Source organism: Mauremys reevesii, linkage group 1 (genome assembly GCF_016161935.1).
Source record: "Mauremys reevesii isolate NIE-2019 linkage group 1, ASM1616193v1, whole genome shotgun sequence".
Classification (NCBI taxonomy): Eukaryota; Metazoa; Chordata; order Testudines; family Geoemydidae; genus Mauremys; species Mauremys reevesii.
The window spans coordinates 139,177,557-139,195,355 of NC_052623.1; the positions used below are offsets into that span (position 1 = coordinate 139,177,557).

At 41.3% G+C, this 17,799-nt stretch overlaps 1 protein-coding gene across 4 annotated transcripts in view; it reads left to right on the forward strand.

The window, feature by feature from the left end:
* MOSPD2 (motile sperm domain containing 2) overlaps positions 1-17,799 on the forward strand; it is a 69,219-nt gene that overhangs the window by 42,705 nt on the left and 8,715 nt on the right. For 3 of the 4 annotated variants that reach the window (XM_039535086.1, XM_039535068.1, XM_039535076.1), the window contains exons 10-14: positions 36-148; positions 1,644-1,740; positions 2,548-2,644; positions 14,757-14,886; positions 17,660-17,762. In XM_039535086.1, coding sequence (XP_039391020.1) covers positions 36-148; positions 1,644-1,740; positions 2,548-2,644; positions 14,757-14,886; positions 17,660-17,762 — 540 coding nt within the window. The remainder of the gene's footprint in view (positions 1-35; positions 149-1,643; positions 1,741-2,547; positions 2,645-14,756; positions 14,887-17,659; positions 17,763-17,799) is intronic. The other variant, XR_005597652.1, reaches the window with a different exon arrangement.

A 17,799-nucleotide genomic window follows, 5' to 3' on the forward strand; every position in this document is an offset into this window, starting at 1 on the left:
TGACTCATAGTTTTTATTCCTTTATTTTTACTCAGGTATGTTCTGTAGAACAAATTTCCAAACCAGAAGAGAATGACAAAACAGATTCAAAAACAAAAAATGCAAAGAAAGCGTTAACCATTTTTAAAGGACCGTTATTACATATAAGGTAATAGTGTTCAATAGTAATTTTGTTTGCTTTGTTGCATTGTGTATCGCTCCCTTAAAATTAATGTAATCAGTTTAAAACCACAGGAACTGAAATCAAGAGTTAAGTGATTTGACTAATCTTTAATTTTTTGTCTTCTAAAAACTCTTACTTTCTCTGATATGAAATCTTTTCAGACTTGCCTGTCTTCCATTCAACAATTCTAAGTATCTGTAGCATTACTATATTTATCTGTGTGAATGAATACCTTCAGTGATCATTAATTTTTTCCTCATAGATCAAAAGTTATTTTTTGGTTGTTTTTTTCAGTGCCATGTCTGTGCCTGGCACTAATTGACAGTCCAGTGGCTTAACTGTATTAGCAAAGTGACCAGTTTAACTAAATTTTAAATAATCTAGTTAGACCATTGTAAACTCCATAAACTTAAACTAGTTTAACCCTTGCTTAAAATTGCTTAGCCTTAAGTAAGATAACCAGGTTGATTTTTAAAACGTATTTCATTTGATGCAATTTTAGTTTCTGATTTAAGTTAAAACCAAATATAAACAAGGGTTACAGAGGTGTAAGTGTGTCTGTTAAGATTTGCACCAATTAAACTAGATCAATTTAGTTAATTGATGCAAGTTTTCTAATGTAGACAACGGATGTGCTGTCCGCCCTTCCTGCAGCTCCCATTGCCCAGGAACGGTGAACTGCAGCCACTGGGAGCAATGGTGGGCTTTTGCTTGCAGATGGTCAATGTAAACAAAATGTCTCGCGGCCCGCCAGCAGATTACCCTGATGGGCTGCGTGCCAAAGGTTGCCAACCCCTGGTATGAGGGGTGGGTAGAGGCATAAGGTAGCTTTGGGGGAGAAGGAGTCAAAACAAGCTAAATTACTGTTAAGAAATTGGGGAAAAGAAAGGAACTGACCATGATTACTTAACATGACCCTCACTTTTCAGAAAAAAATTGTCAGGAAAAAGAATAACACTTTTGTGTGTGCCTTTCAATTATTTTATTCTTTTTAAAAATACTAATATCTTCTTGTGCCAGTTCTCTTCCTTCCATTACTAATCTTTTTCTTACTTGGCTCATGCATTTGCCCTGTTTTCTCTATTCAAGAAGAATGTCAAATTCCAGAACGATAATACCAGTGTCATACAATTTTGAAAGAGAGACATAACCAACTTTTTTCCAATTACATGAGAGTATCAAGGAACGGGAGAGACAAACCTTTAGTTCCTAGTGCACGCACGCACACAAAACACTTACACCTTTTACTGTTACCAGCTCTAGATTCTATCAAATTTAAATATGCTGCAGAATATTGTGGCAGCTTGCCTGTGGAGAACTTAATTAACAGTGACTGTAACTGATGGATAGAAAGCACATTTTTAATAAATAAACTCAGATTTGTGTTATGATAAATGATTTAGAAAGATTATTTGTGTTAAAAATAGTGAATTGCTCAATGAAAATGGTATAATCCAATTTTTATTTTATTTTCAATTAGTCCGGCAGAAGAGCTGTTTTTTGGATCCAAAGAAATTGGAGAGAAAAAATGCTTGATAGTTCTGACAAATGTGACTAAAAATGTAGTGGCCTTTAAGGTAAATATTATTTGTGTCTATACATTGTTTTGTTTTGCTGTCCACATGCTTTTCATTTGTACAGAAATATAAATTTGTTGTGGCAGATTTTGTGCAAAGTCCCAAATCTTTCATGGAATAAAGGTCAAATGAGATAATTAACAGTAACAATAATGAAAGGGTGGTGTCTTAACACATATTTGGGTGTCCAGCCATTGCTAGATCTCCCCTCCCTCCCCCTTATTCCAGGAAAAAGTCATCAGCTCTTTGTGATCAACTTGTCAAAGCTGCTGAAAAATCCATTCCCCATTAGATCACCTTCAGAGAAATAAGTGCAGTCCCGGTTCCATGTTCAACTCAGTAGCCATATTTTTAGGGATGAAGGAAATTAAATGAATTTAGGTGTGCATTGACTAGGTTTACCACCACTTAGTACATGTTCTTTGCATATATACATGATTCAGGTTTCAAAGTTGTCAAACTAGCAACTTTCACAAGTATTACGTTCAGTATTTTTGTTTTAGTTTTATTTATATAAAAAAAGAGAGAAGAAATCAGTCTTTACCAAGTAGGGAAGGACAAAACTGATAGAGGAAGAAATTGGAAGCATTAGCTTCTAAGACTACTCCCAAAAAGGAAACGGGTGTGGGGTATGTTTTGTTTTTTTAAATCTATTGTCTTCATTACTCCATCTTTTGGCAATAATAGAGGTCTGATAACATTTTAGGAACACCAAACCCTGTCTCTTCTCCTTTTTTGTAAATTAGCAGTAACAGAACTGGTAGGCAGAATGTGTTTAAACTCTGACATACTCGTTTTTATTTTTAGGTGAGAACAACTGCTCCTGACAAGTATAGAGTTAAACCAAGTAATAGTAGTTGTGAACCTGGTACATCAATAGACATAGTAGTATCCCTCCATGGTGGTAAGTAGAAACTCATAGGACACACTTTTCAAACAAGTCTACAGGAGATACATGCACAATTAATAGCTCTTCTTTGAATTGGTCTCTATATATACTCAGTTGTGGGACACACCTCCTGGCACTGTGAGCTTTGGGACCTGCTAGAAGAGCAGTGGACTAGCCATGGAGATTTGCTTAACATAACAAGGCACCCAAACTGCATTTTTTTTCTTCTTGGTACTGCTGTAGTATCACAGTTGACACTGCTTCATTATCCAAGATTTTTGCTGCTAAAATTGAGTGGGCCCATGTTAGGTTATCTTCAAGAACGGCTGACGGATGTTTTAATCTGTTGCAGTAGTCCCTAGTGAAGGATTTAAAATAAGCATCATATTTAGAGGTGTATATTGAGGCAATTTGGTTTGAAGTATTTTCTTCATCCAGTAGAGAAGTGTTCTGTTAATCACTAATGCAATTAACAGTGGTCTTGTCTTTTTACCAAAGTCCCAGGATTTTGAGTGTAAAACAATGAAAATGAGATTGGCTTCTGGACAAGTTGAACAAACACAAACAATTTATTTCATTCAGTACAGATCACATGGATGAAATATTAACATTGTTATTTGTAATTATACTGAAATTGTACTGTATACTGAAATTGTACTGCTTACTGATATTTGATGGAAAAGAAATTCAAATTTTGTGTTATGGAAGTAAAATGTAAATAATTTTGGGGATACATTTCTATAAAGAACAGTTGCATCTTTCTGCTTGGTTAGCTCTTTTATAATGAAATAATTATGAAATCTTTTAAACAAATTTTAGAGAGGAATGTTTAGCATGAGTGAATACTAAATTCATTCTTTATATTTCCTATAAGATATTGCCAGATGTGTCTCCAAATGAGTTCTCATTTAAAATATTCCTAATTAAAAATGCATCACTGTTTAATTTTCATTTTAATCTCAAAGGGTCCACATGTCGAAATAATTTTATTAAGGGTAATTATGTCAAATTATACCATAAATCCACTAAAGTGGTTGTTAGCTTGTTGTCTTGTGCCTCTATTGCTATCCAGCTGCTTTTTTACAAATCTTACCAAATGCAACAAGTCCATTTTGTGAAACAGCAACAAATAAGTTTTGGATTGTTCACTAGCATAGATTTGCTGTTGCATTTTAACTAAATAGTCTCCATTAGGAAAATTTTAATTCCTGCGGTTTAATGTGTTTTCTCCTTTATTCCTGTGTGACGTCACAATTTTTTGACACCTATTGTAGTTGCAGTATACCTACCTTCTTCGAGTGATAGTCCCTATGTGTGTTCCATAATGTGGGTACGCATGCATGCCATGTGCCCGAGTCCGGAAGTGTTTTTCAGCAGTGTCCGTTGACCTACACATGTATAGTGAGTCTCTTCGTGGCTCCCAGGCAACGATAAGTAGTAGTGTCGGTTGATGCCACTCCAGTTCCCTCTCACCTCTGCCTGGCCTCAGTCGGAAGCCCTGTTCCTTCACGCTTAGTCTGCTAAGAGAGTGATTTTACTTTGTGTATACTATGTAAATAATTTTGTTAGTATAGGTAGATAAGTTAACTTACAGTGCTAGGCAAGGCTGAGAGCTTCTTAATGAGGCTTTCATCCCCAAGCTCTTTAGCACCCACAACCCTTAACCGGGGATGGGGCTACTCAGGAAGACATCCCTTAGGGGAGTATCTATTAATGAAGATCCTCTATGGGTATGTCTACGCTACGAAATTATTCTGATTTTACAGAAGTGGATTTTTGGGAACAGATTGTATAAAGTCGAGTGCATGCATCCACACTAAGCATATTAATTCGGCGGTGTGCGTCCATAGTACCGTGGCAAGCATCGACATTCCAAGCGGTGCACTGTGGTAACTATCCCACAGTTCCCGCAGTCCCCGCTGCCCATTGGAATTCTGGGTTGAGCTCCCAATTCCTGATGGAGCCAAAAATTTGTTGCGGGTGGTTGTGGGTAAATGTAGTCAGTCAACCCTCCCTTCGTGAAAGCAACAGCAGACAATCATTTTGCGCCCTTTTCCCTGGATTGTCTGAGCAGACACCTTAGCATGGCAAGCATGGAGCCTGTTCAGCTCACCACAGCAGTTATGAGCATTGTAAGCACCTCGCACATTATCGTGCAGTTTATGCAGAACCAGAAGCTGAAAAACCAGGCAACGAGGCGACTGCAGCGTGGTGACGAAGAGTGATGAGGACATGGACACAAACTTCTCTCAAAGCGCAGGCCCTGGCAGTGTGGACATCATGGTGTTAATGGGGCAGGTTCATGCCGTGGAACGTCGATTCCGGGCCCGGGAAAAAAGCACAGACTGGTGAGATCGCATAGAGTTGCAGGTCTGGGATGATTCCCAGTGGCTCTGAAACTTTCACATGTGTAAGGGCACTTTCATGGAACTTTGGGACTTGCTTTCCCCTGCTCTGAACCGCAAGAATACCAAGATGAGAGCAGCCTTCACAGTTGAGAAGCGAGTGGCAATAGCCCTGTGGAAGCTTGCAACGCCAGACAGCTACCGGTCAGTCGGGAATCAACTTGGAGTGGGCAAATCTACTGTGGGAGCTGCTGTCCTGCAAGTAGCCAATGCAATCACTGAGCTTCTCCTATCAAAGTTAGTGACTTTGGGAAACATGCAGATCATAGTAGATGGCTTTGCTGCAATGGGATTCCCTAACTGTGGTGGGGCGATAGACGGGACCTATATCCCTATGTTGGGACCGGACCACCAAGGCACCGAGTACCTAAACCGCAAGGGGCACTTTTCAATGCTGCTGCAAGTACTGGTGGATCACAAGGGACCACCAACATCGACGTGGGATGACCAGGAAAGGTTCATGATGCTCGCATCTTCAGGAACTCTGGTCTGTTTAAATGGCTGCAGGAAGGGATTTACTAGAAAATAACTGTTGGGGATGTTGAAATGTCTGTAGTTACCCTTGAGGACCCAGCCTACCCCTTAATGCCCTGGCTCATGAAGCCGTACACAGGCACCCTGGACAGTAGTAAGGAGCTGTTCAACTATAGGCTGAGCAAGTGCAGAATGGTGTTAGAACGTGCATTTGGACGTTTGAAGAGTCGCTGGCGCAGTTTACTGACTCGCTCAGACCTCAGCGAAACCAATATCTCCATTGTTATTACTGCTTGCTGTGTGCTTCACAATCTCTCTGAAAGTAAGGGGGAGATGATTATGGCGGGGCGGGAGGTTGAGGCAAATCGCCTGGCCGCTGATTATGCACAGCCAGACACCAGGGCAATTAGAAGAGCACAGCAGAGCACGCTGCACATCAGAGAAGCTTTGAAAACATGTCTGTCTGTTCCCGCAGTAGCCCCAGAGTTGCTTCCTGCCTCCTCTGATCTTCCTGCCGCCACCTCTGCTCACATTCACTGGTCGCTTTCCTGTCCTGTGCTATTGTGTCCCTCCACACTTTCTGCTGAGCTCTTTCAGTGCGGGACGCCTGCATGAGCTCAGAGAACATTTCATCACACGTGTGGGTTTTTTCACTGCCTTATCTAATATAGCCTTTGGGATGGAGGAGGGAGGCTTGAAACATTCACAGCTGCGGGAGGGAAAAAAAGGGAGAGAAGTATTTAAAAAGATACATTTTACAGAACAAGGGGTATACTCACTCATGGTGAACAACACTATTCACATTACATAGCATGTGATTTCAGTACAAGGTCATTTTTTGCATCTTATATTGAGTGCCTGTGGCTTTGGTGTTAGAGATCAAACACACCGGGCAACAGAATTTGGCTTGCAGGCGGCCATGGTAAGTCGTAGTCTTTCATAACAGCAGCGCCCTCCTTTTCCATATCAAGCAAAGCCCATTGAGTTGTCCATTTAGGGCTGCGGTTTTTGTGTTAACGTGCAGCAGCAGCAACCAAACTAACACCCCCCAGCCCCACCCCCTGCTTTTCTCTGGAATTACCGCTAGCATGGCGTGGTAAAGTGTCCTACTATGGAGGACAGAATAAGGTTGCTCTCCCCAGAAACCTTCTGCAAAAGCTTTTAGAGTACCTCCAGGAGAGCTTCATGGAGATGTCCCAGGAGGATTTCATTCACAGACACGTTAACAGACTTTTCCAGTAGCTGTACTGGCCACGAATGCGTCCCAAGTCCTCAGAGCAAATTCATCATTAAACGCTTGCTTTCAAACCATGTTTTATATCTACAAAGGTACACTCCACTGGAGGTCCCTTCTACAGCTTCATGGTCTGGGATACCACCTTGGGAGAGTTGGGAGGGTATTTCAGTCAGGGTGAGAAAAAGATCCTGGCTGTCAGGGAGAATGGTGTGCTGTGTGCTCTCCTCAACTTTGTCCTCCTTCTCATCATCATCTTCCCCGTCCGCAAAATCCTCAGGCATGGTGACTGAGAGTACCCCATCATCAGAGTCCATGGACGGGTGGGGTGGTGGGGGCGGCCCCCCCGCCTAGAATTGCCTGCAGTTCAGCGTAAAAGCGGCATGTCTGCGTCTCTGTCCCGGAGCGTCCGTTTGATTCTTTGGCTTTCTGGTACGCTTTTCTCAGCTCCCTAAGTTTCACGCAGCACTGTGTGAAGTTCCTGTTGTGGCCTCTGTCCATTGTGGCCTTGGAGATTTTTTTTCAAATATTTTGGCATTCCGTCTTTTGGAACAGAGTTTTGATAGCACTGATTCATCTCCCCATACAGCAATCAGATCCAGTTCCTCCTGTACGGTCCATGCTGGAGCTCTTTTTCGATTCTGGGACTGCATGGTCACCTGTGCTGATCAGCTCTCCACACTGGGCAAACAGGAAATGAAATTCAAAAGTTCGCGGGGCTTTTCCTGTCTACCTGGCCAGTGCATCTGAGTTCAGATTGCTGTCCAGAGCAGTCACAATGGTGCACTGTGGGATAGCTCTCGGAGGCCAATACTGTGGAATTGCATCCACCCTAACCCTAATTCGAACAGGCAATGTCGATTTCAGTGCTACTCCCCTCGTCAGGGAGGAGTACAGAAATCAATTTTAAGAGCCCTTTATGTCAACAAAAATGGCTTTGTTGTGTAGATGGGTGCAGGGTTAATTCGATTTAACGCTGCTAAATTTGACCTAAACTCGTAGTGTAGACCAGGCCTATGTCCTAGTAAGGAGGAGAGGATTGAAGATGATAAAATACGGGTAGGATCTGATGAGAAACAGTCATGTGAAAAAGAGTCCCATTCAATTACATCATGTAAGTGACAAGTTTTTAAAGTGCTTTTATACAAATGCTAGAAGTCTAAATAATAAGATGGGTGAACCAGAGTGTCTCATATTAAATGAAGATATTGATATAATAGGCATCACAAAAACTTGGTGGAATGAGGATAATCAATGGGACATAGTAATACCAGGGTACAAAATATATCAAAGGGACAGAACAGGTCATGCTGGTAGTGGAGTGGCACTATGTGAAAGAAAGCTTAGAATCAAATGAAGTAAAAATCTTAAATGAACCAAACTGTACCATGCAATCTCTATGGATAGTGATTCCATGCTCTAATAATAAGAATATAGCGGTAAGGACCTATTACTGACCACCTGACCAGGATGGTGATAGTTACTGTGAAATGCTCAGGGAGATTAGAGAGGCTATAAAAATAAAAAACATAATAATAATAGGGACAAGTATCAAGAATGGGGAATTTCAACTATCCCCATATTGACTGAGTACATGTCACCTCAGGACGGGATGCAAAAATAAAGTTTCTTCACACCTTAAATGGCTGCTTCTTGGAGCAGCTCGCCCTGGAACCCACAAAAGACGAGGCAATTCTTGATTTAGTCCTAAGTGGAGCACAGGATCTGGTCCAAGAGGTGAATATAGCTGGATGCTTGGTAATAGTGACCATAATATAATTAAATTTAACATCCCTGTGGCGGGGAAAACACCACAGCAGCCCAACACTAGCATTTAATTTCAGAAAGGGGGACTACACAAAAAATGAGCAAGTTAGTAAAACAGAAATTAAAAGGTACAGCGCCAAAAGTGAAATCCCTACAAGCTGCATGGAAACTTTTAAAAGAAACCATAATAGAGGCTCAACTTAAATATGTACCCCCAAATTAAAAAACATAGTAAGAGAACCAACAAAGTGCCACCATGGCTAAACAACAAAGTAAAAGAAGCAGTGAGAGGCAAAAAGGCATCCTTTAAGAAGTGGAAGTTAAATCCTAGTGAGGAAAATAGAAAGGAGCATAAACTTTGACAAACGAAATGTAAAAATATAGAATCATAGAACTTAAGATCAGAAGGGACCATTATGATCATCTAGTCTGACCTCCCGCAAGATGCAGGCCACAAAAGCTGACCCACCCACTCCTGAAATAATTTTCTCCCTTGACTCAGCTGTTGAAGTCCCCAAATCCTGATTTAAAGGCTTCAAGTAGCAGATAATCCTCCAGCAAGCGACCCCTGCCCCATGCTGCGGAGGAAGGCGAAAAACCTCCAGGGCCACTGCCAATCTACCCTGGAGGAAAATTCCTTCCCGACCCCAAATATGGCGATCAGCTGAACCCCGAGCATGCGGGCAAGACTCTCCAGCCAGACACTCGGAAAAAGACTTTCAATATCCCAACATTGACCCTTGGTACTAATTACCAGTGGTCGCACGTTATTGACCTATTGACTAAATCACGTTATCCGATCAAACCATTCCCTCCATAAGTTTATCAAGTTTAATCTTAAAGCCAGAGAGGTCCTTTGCCCCCACTGTTTCCCTCGGTAGGCTGTTCCAGAATTTCACTCCCCTGATGGTTAGAAACCTTCGTCTAATTTCAAGCCTAAACTTCCCGACTGCCAATTTATATCCGTTTGTTCTCGTGTCCACATTAGTACTGAGCTGAAATAATTCATCTCCCTCCCTGGTATTTATCCCTCTGATATATTTAAAGAGAGCAATCATACCTCCTCTCAACCTTCTTTTGGTTAAGGAAAACAAACCGAGCTCCTCCAGTCTCCTTTCATACGACAGGCTTTCCATTCCTCGGATCATTCTAGTGGCCCTTCTTTGTACCCGTTCCAGTTTGAATTCATCCTTCTTAAACATGGGAGACCAAAACTGCACACAGTACTCCAAATGAGGTCTCACCAACGCATTGTATAACGGGACTAGCACCTCCTTATCTCTACTAGAAATACCTCGCCTAATGCATCCCAAGACCGCATTAGCTTTTTTAACGGCCACATCACATTGCCGACTCATAGTCATCCTGCGATCAACCAGGACTCCGAGGTCCTTCTCCTCTTTCGTTACTTCCAACTGGTGCGTCCCCAGCTTATAACTAAAATTCCTGTTTAGTCATCCCTAAATGCATAACCTTACACTTCTCACTATTGAATTTCATCCTATTACTAATATTCCAGTTTACAAGGTCATCTAAATCTCCCTGGAGGATATCCCGATCCTTCTCCGAATTGGCAATACCTCCCAACTTCGTGTCATCCGCAAACTTTATCAGCCCACTCCTACTTTTGGTTCCAAGGTCAGTGATAAATAGATTGAATAAGATCGGACCCAAAACCGAACCTTGAGGAACTCCACTGGTAACCTCCCTCCAATCCGACAGATCATCTTTCAATACGACCCGCTGCAGTCTCCCCTTTAACCAGTTCCTTATCCACCTCTGGATTTTCATTTCGATCCCCATCTTTTCCAATTTAACCAGTAATTCTTCATGCGGTACCGTATCAAACGCCTTACTGAAATCAAGATATATTAGATCCACCGCATTTCCCTTGTCTAAAATATCTGTTACTTTCTCAAAGAAGGAGATCAGGTTGGTTTGGCACGATCTACCTTTCGTAAAACCATGTTGTAATTTGTCCCAATTGCCATTGACCTCAAGGTCCGTAACTACTCTCTCCTTTAATATTTTTTCCATGACTTTACATACTACAGATGTTAAACTAACAGGCCTGTTATATAATTAGGAAGGTCAAAAAAGAATTTGAAGAATAGCTAGCCAAAGACTCAAAAAGTGATAGCAAATTTTTTGGGGGTACATCAGAAGTAGGAAGTCTGCTAAACAACCAGTGGAGCCACTGGACAATCAAGATACTAAAGGAGCACTCAAGGATGATAAGGCCATTACGAAGAAACTAAATGAATTATTTGCATTGGTCTTCACTGCTAAGGATGTGAGGGAGATTCCCAAACCTGAGACATTCTTTTTAGGTGACAAATCTGAGGAACTGTCCCAGATTGAGGTGTCATTAGAGGTGGTTTTGAAACAAATTGATAAACTAAACAGTAATAAGTCACCAGGACCAGATGGTATTCACCCAAGAGTTCTGAAGGAACTCAAATATGAAATTGCACAACTACTAACTGTAGTTTGTAACATATAATTTAAATCAGCTTCTGTACCAAATGACTGGAGGATAGCTAATGTGACACCAATTTTTAAAAAGGGGTCCAGAGGTGATCCCAGCAATTACAAGCTGGTAAGCCTGACGTCAGTACTGGGCAAACTGGTTGAAAATGTAGTAAAGAACAAAATTGTCAGACACACAGATGAACATGATTTGTGGGGAAGAGTCAACATGTTCTTTGGTGAGGCATGATTTCCCTTTACAATCTACTAGAAGTCTTTGAGGGGGTCAACAAGCATGTGGGCAAGAGGGGCCTAGAGGATATAGTGTACTTAGATTTTCAGAAAGCCTTGGACAAGGTGCCTCACCAAAGGCTCTTACGCAAAATAAGCTGTCATGGGATAAGAGGGAAGGTCTTCTCATGGATTGGTAACTGGTTAAAAGATAGGAAACAAAGGGTAGGAATAAATGGTCAGTTTTCAGAATGGAGAGAGGTAGATAGTGGTGTCCCCCCAAGGGTCTGTACTGTTCAAGATGATGATCTGGAAATAGGGGTAAACTGAGGTGGCAACATTTGCAGATGATACAAAAATACTCAAGATAGTTACGTCCCAAGGAGACTGCAAAGAGCTACAAAAGGGTCTCTCAAAACTGGGTGACCAGTCAACAAAATGGCAGATGAAATTTGATATTCAGGGGGGAGGGATAGCTCAGCGGTTTGAGCATTGGCCTGCTCAACCCAGGGTTATGAGTTTAATCCTTGAGAGGGCCATTTAGGGATCGGGGGGGGGGGGGGGGAAGGGCGGGGGGAATCTGTCGGGGACAGTACTTGGTCCTGCTAGTGAAGGCAGGGGGGCTGGACTCAATGACCTTTCAAGGTCCCTTCCAGTTCTAGGAGATAGGTATATCTCCATATGTAATGTTGATAAATGCAAAGTAATGCACATTGGAAAACATACTAACAATAGCTATAAAATGATGGGGTCTGAATTAGTTTTTACCACTCAAGAAAGAGATCTTGGAGTCATTGTGAATAGTTCTCTGAAAACGTCCACTCAATTTACAGTGGCAGTCAAAAAAGCAAACAGAGTGTTGGGAATCCTTAAGAAAGGGATAGTTAATAAGACAGAAAAGATCATATTGCCTCTATATAAATCCATGGTACGCCCACATCTTGAATACTGCGTGCAGATGTAGTTGCCCCATCTCAAAAGATATATTAGAATTGGAAAAGGTTTAGAAAAGGGCAAAAAAAAATTATTAGGGGTGTGGAACGGCTTCCATATAAGGAGACATTAATAAGACTGGGAATTTTCAGCTTGGAAAAGAGACACCTAAGGAGGGATATGATTGAGGTTTATAAAATCATAGAGAGGTGTGGAGAAAGTAAATAAGGAAGTGTTATTTACTCCTCATAACACAAGAACTAGGGATCACCAAATGAAATTAATAGGAAGCAGGTTTAAAACAAACAAAAGGAAGTATTTTTTTATACAACTTTCAGTCAGCCTGTGGAACTCTTTTCCAGAGGCTGTTGTGAAGGCCAAGACTATATCTAGTTCTTTTTTGAACCCTATTAAATTCATGGAGGATAGGTCCATCAATGGCTATTAGCCAGGATGGACCGGGATGGAGTCCCTAGCCTGTTTGCCAGAAGCTGGAAATGGGCAACAGGGGTTGGATCACTTGATGATACCTGTTCTGTTCATTCTCTCTGGGGCACCTGGCATTGGCCACTGTCTGAAGGCTGGATACTGGGCTAGATGGACCTTTGGTCTGACCCAGCATGGCCGTTCTTATGTTCTTATGTAGTGTAGTTAACATAGTAGATCTCTTCCCTGTTTGGGAACCTCATCCCCCTCCACCCTACCTCAGGGACTATCCCCATGATCCCAGGCTTCAAAAATTCTCTCCTACCCACACTCCATCTGTGTGAGTCTCTACTGCCTGGATGAGGCACACACCGTGGCATGCTGCGCCCTCTGTAAGTCCTTCCTGCTGAGGACCAGGGAAAGCCCACAAGCTCCACCTCTGCAAATATCTTATGGAGGAGGCCATGTGGCCCCAGGCTCACTCAGATCCCGGCCCAGGAGGCCCCACCACACACACCCAGTACAGCGGCCACCATCGGCAGTGAGTGTCCCCTCCAGGCACAGTGCCTGCCTTGGATCTCCATAGGCTATGGACAAGTCCTAATATGAAAGCAAAAAGCTCTGACAGGCACAAGAGTCAAGTCTCTGCAAAGGACTGCACCCAAGTTCAGTGTTTCCTCCTCAAGCTGAGTTGGGGATGATGTCACATGTAGATCCGGCTGGACCAGCACCCAAGATACCCCATATGCAAGGCAAGGCCAGGCACCAATGGGATCCAATGGTACCGATGGTCACCTGGGCACCCAAACATCTGGAACACTCACCAGCATGCACAACACCACCCATCCCTCTGTGTTTATTCACCGTATCACTGTCCACTTCATGAAAGGATTATTCAGCACTTTTCCACTAGCGCTGAAGCCCACACCCTCATGTGACCTTAATCTCATTCTCTTTGCCCTCACAAGACCATCCTTTGAACCAATGGCCACTTCTCAATGAAAGTGGCATTCTTGGTAGCCATAACCTTGACCAGAGAAGTTGATGAGCGTGCAGCCATGATACCAGACACCCCTCCCCCCCACACACGATATTCCACAAGGACAAGATGTCCTTATGTCTGCACCCCAATTCCTTCTAAAAGTGGTATCTGAGTTCCACCTCAATCAGTCCATCCACTTGCCAGTATTCTGCCTGAAGCCACACGCCTCCCCACTGACAGGGCCTGCACTCCCTTGATGTCTCATGCATGCTAGTGTCCTTCATCCACAGGGCTGGACCATTTCAAAAATCACTTAAACTATTGGTGGCCATTGCCAAAAGGTCAAATGGACAAGCCCTCTCATCCCAGCCCATCTCCAAATGGGTTTTGGAGCGCATCCTCAAATGCTACAAACACTTCAGCTATCTCCACCAGGCAGGGTCATTGCCCATTCTACATGGGCACAAGTCGCCCTCTCAGCCTCACTGGCGAATGTGTCCTGGCAAGACATTTCTTGAGCTGTGATGTGGCGTTCTGTCCACACTTTTATGGCACACTACGCCATAACACAAGTGGCAACGACAGACACGGCCATGGGCAATTCTGTACTACAGATCGCAGTGCCATTAGTATCCTCACACCCACCTCCATGTTGTTCATTGCTCGCAAGACACCCACGTGTGGAATACACATAAGGACCATCACTCAAAGAAGAGAAAGTTACTTACCTGTAACTGGAGGTTCTTCGAGTTGTGTGGTCCCTCTCTGTAGTCCACTACTTGCCCTCCACCCCTCTGCTTTGAACTGGATTTTGTAATGGTAAGAGGGGAACTGGAATGGCATCAACCTGCACTCCATCTTATATCCTCATCTTGGGAGCCACTAGGAGACTCCCTATGCATGTGCAAGTCAACGGACACTGTAAGAAACACTTCTGGACTCAGGTGCATGGCGAGCATGCACACTCGTGTGTGACATACACACAGGAACCACACATCTCGAAGAACTTCCAGTTACAGGTGAGTAACCTCCTTTTTCTAGTATTTGTGCTGTTCTGTTAAATTTACTTAAACCGCACAGTTCACTTTTTCCTTAGTAACTAAAATTACCTTTTAATTTCCTTCCTAGAGAGGTAAAAGTGGTGTTTTAGTGTAAATGTACAACCTCCGCTAAATTTATTGTTCTGGATTTTTTGGTTGAGGGTAGGTTTTGCCGCTTCCCTGCAGGACCGTTTCCTGATAATGGCAGCAGAAATGGACCAGGCTTCTGGGGCAGGTGTACCAGAATTAGCTCAGTTTTGGAAAGAAGTCCCTAGAAACAAAGTGATGGAACATAGGTACGCATATAGTTGGCTTAAAGGCTCTTCTTATGTGGGTTTTGTATTCTAATTTCTTGTATTTGTGCATCATCACCAATATTAAAGATTCTACAAGTTGAATTATGCTCTTGGTGACCCCTGTTCATCCCCATTGCCTGCAGTGGGTTTTACAGGTAAAATTGATTGGCACTTAGTTTGTTATTGATGCATAAGTTGTAATAGAACTGAACTCTCACATTGTTAAATGTTAGCATGAGTAAGCAGCAGTAGGAAAAATTATTTTTGTAACAAAAGTGAACAGATGTTACAGCATAGACAGAGTAGATAAGCTGAGTAAGAAAGTGCTATTTTTATAAAATCACTTTTTAGATTAGAACTGCCGTTCAGCATTCTCTTAATAGGTTTTTTGTTGTTGTTTTTTGAGGGGGGGCAGGGTGGTATCATTTCATAGGTGTTTTCTAAAGAGCAAATAGTTAGAAAGAAGAATTAGATAATATAGAAATATTTTCTAGCCAATGCTAGAATGCTCTTTTCCCCCATCAGACGTGTACTGGTAGAAATGTCTCCTGCAGAGCCACCAGACCTGCTTTACTGAGCGTATACCTTAATCCATGATGCAAAGCTTCTCCAGAACTCCACTTTATTTCATGCACACCTTAATTACCCTTACTAACAACTGTTCTTCTATACATTTTTTGGGAAAATGTTATGCATAACAACATACACTTTCACTTAGAACTTTCAGAATTTAGCTAAATCCAAATCAGTTTTCACCAGGACAACAAAAAGCATATCTCATAACATTCATTCTCTAGTAGAAAACAGATCTGGAAAATTTCATCCTACAGTGTGAATGTTGGAAAAAGTTAACAGCAATTAAAGTAAAGTCTGGAGGATGGAAGCACTTGGCTTTCATAAAATTGGCAAGTTTGTTAGGGCATTACAACCTAAGAGCTCTCTTCATCATACATTCCCCCCTCCCTTTATTGAAATTCATATTTTACTAAATTGCTTCTTTGTGTTTTAATTAAATCTGTTTGTCCAGCTCATATATGTTTGAGATGTGAATGTTGAACCTAGCCATGTAATTCAAAATGATACATAGATGCACATAAGAGAATATTTTATGATAATTAAGCAGTTCGTAAATGCAACTATTAGGTAAATTTTCTGTTGCTCTGTCATTCAATAAACTTATTTTTTCTGGAAAGTGTAAAAGCAATGTCACTTTTCAAGGAATTGTGGGATTATTTCTCACATTTTAGCTGCTTTTTTTCAAAATACAAATCGTGTAAGGGTAGATTCTTCCAAAATCCCCACAGAAAAGAATAAAGTTTTTTATAGGAAAACATGACACAATTTTTAGATCATTTTTGTTTACACATATTAGAAAGGTAAACTGTGTGCATTTGCACACTGAGTTTGTAAAATGTAAGTAAATGCTTTCTTGCTTAGACACTGATATTTTGTTAGGGTAGACTATTGAGCAATAGTGAGAGATTGCTTGACTATATTAAAACTGCCACAACAGCCTTCAAGGGATACTTGACTAATAAACCAATACAAATGAATGCACCAGGAAGCAAGATGTTCTGAAATGTGCTTGATCCAGTAATGTGGAATGTGGCATGTAGATTTATACAGTACTGACCTTTTCGTTTTCAAGGAAACCTATATCAAGTGCAGTAGAGCATGTCATTATTGCCCACCTAAAATCATGCATTGTTGTTTGAATATTTATAGACGCAGACGAATAGCTCCATCTTGCTAAGACCTCTCCTAGAGGAAGCCAGTTAGCATTTTGTTTTTTCAAAAACAAGTTATTCCAAAGCATTCTGTCCTTTTTATTCTGCTTTATTCTTCTCTCAAAAGTTTTAATATTTCCATTCTTCTCACATAAGAATACTGAAAGTCTCATGATAAGCTCGATTTTTCCCCACCCACCCCACCCCCTGCCAGCAAATAAATGCATCCATCTCTTCTAATGGTCTTAAATGTTTCCAAATTGGTTCCTGCTGTGTTTTTATAAAATGCTTTAATTTTCAATATCATGTGTGACATCAAATGCATGCACTGGTTATTTTTTCTCAAGTAACGTTTTTGGGTTTTTTTACCTTGTTATTGTAAACCATGTCTTGAAGCTGGTAACTAAGTATATTTAGGCATGCTTTGAAATTCTGTTTCTGCTTTCTCTGAATATTTTATACTTAACATAAATGAAACAACATTTCTTTGGTATTGAATCTTGGGTTATAATCAGCTATATAGTGTATGTAACTATGTAAGATTAAAAGCATAAAGGTAAGTGATATATTCTGAGGCAGTGGTTCTCAACCTGCGGCCTGTGGGCCACTTGTGGCCCAATCAGCATACAACTGCGGTCCATGTGACAGCGTCAGGGCCATACCTGTAGTGTATATATATTGTGTGGCTGCAGCCCAAACAACACATAAAGAGCTGCAAATGTGGCCAACCCAACAATGGTAAATAGGTTGAGAACCACTGTTGTAAGGGATTATTCTGTTCCTGTTCTGCCTTCATACTTCAAAAGCTGTCACGCTGTAACCATGGTATTTTGGGCATGATCCATCTCCTGTCTACTTCATTGGGGTCAGAATCATCTCTTTGATAAGAATGTTGTATTGAACTATTCAGTGGTAAAATAATTGAACTGTAATATATTATGAATAGTGTGTTTTAGGTTTTTTGTCCTTTAAATGTTTTTTTTTTGTTTTAGTTAAAACGACAGACTTTATAATAATATTGATGAACTGCATTTAAATGTTCACAGGTTAAGATGTCATGTTGTAGAAAATAGCAAGCCTTCTACTCTGACATTAAAAGAGAATTCATTTAATATTCCTACAAAAACCAATGAAGATTTACACTTACAGGTAAGAGTATTCTTTCATACAAAATGGTCATTGAACA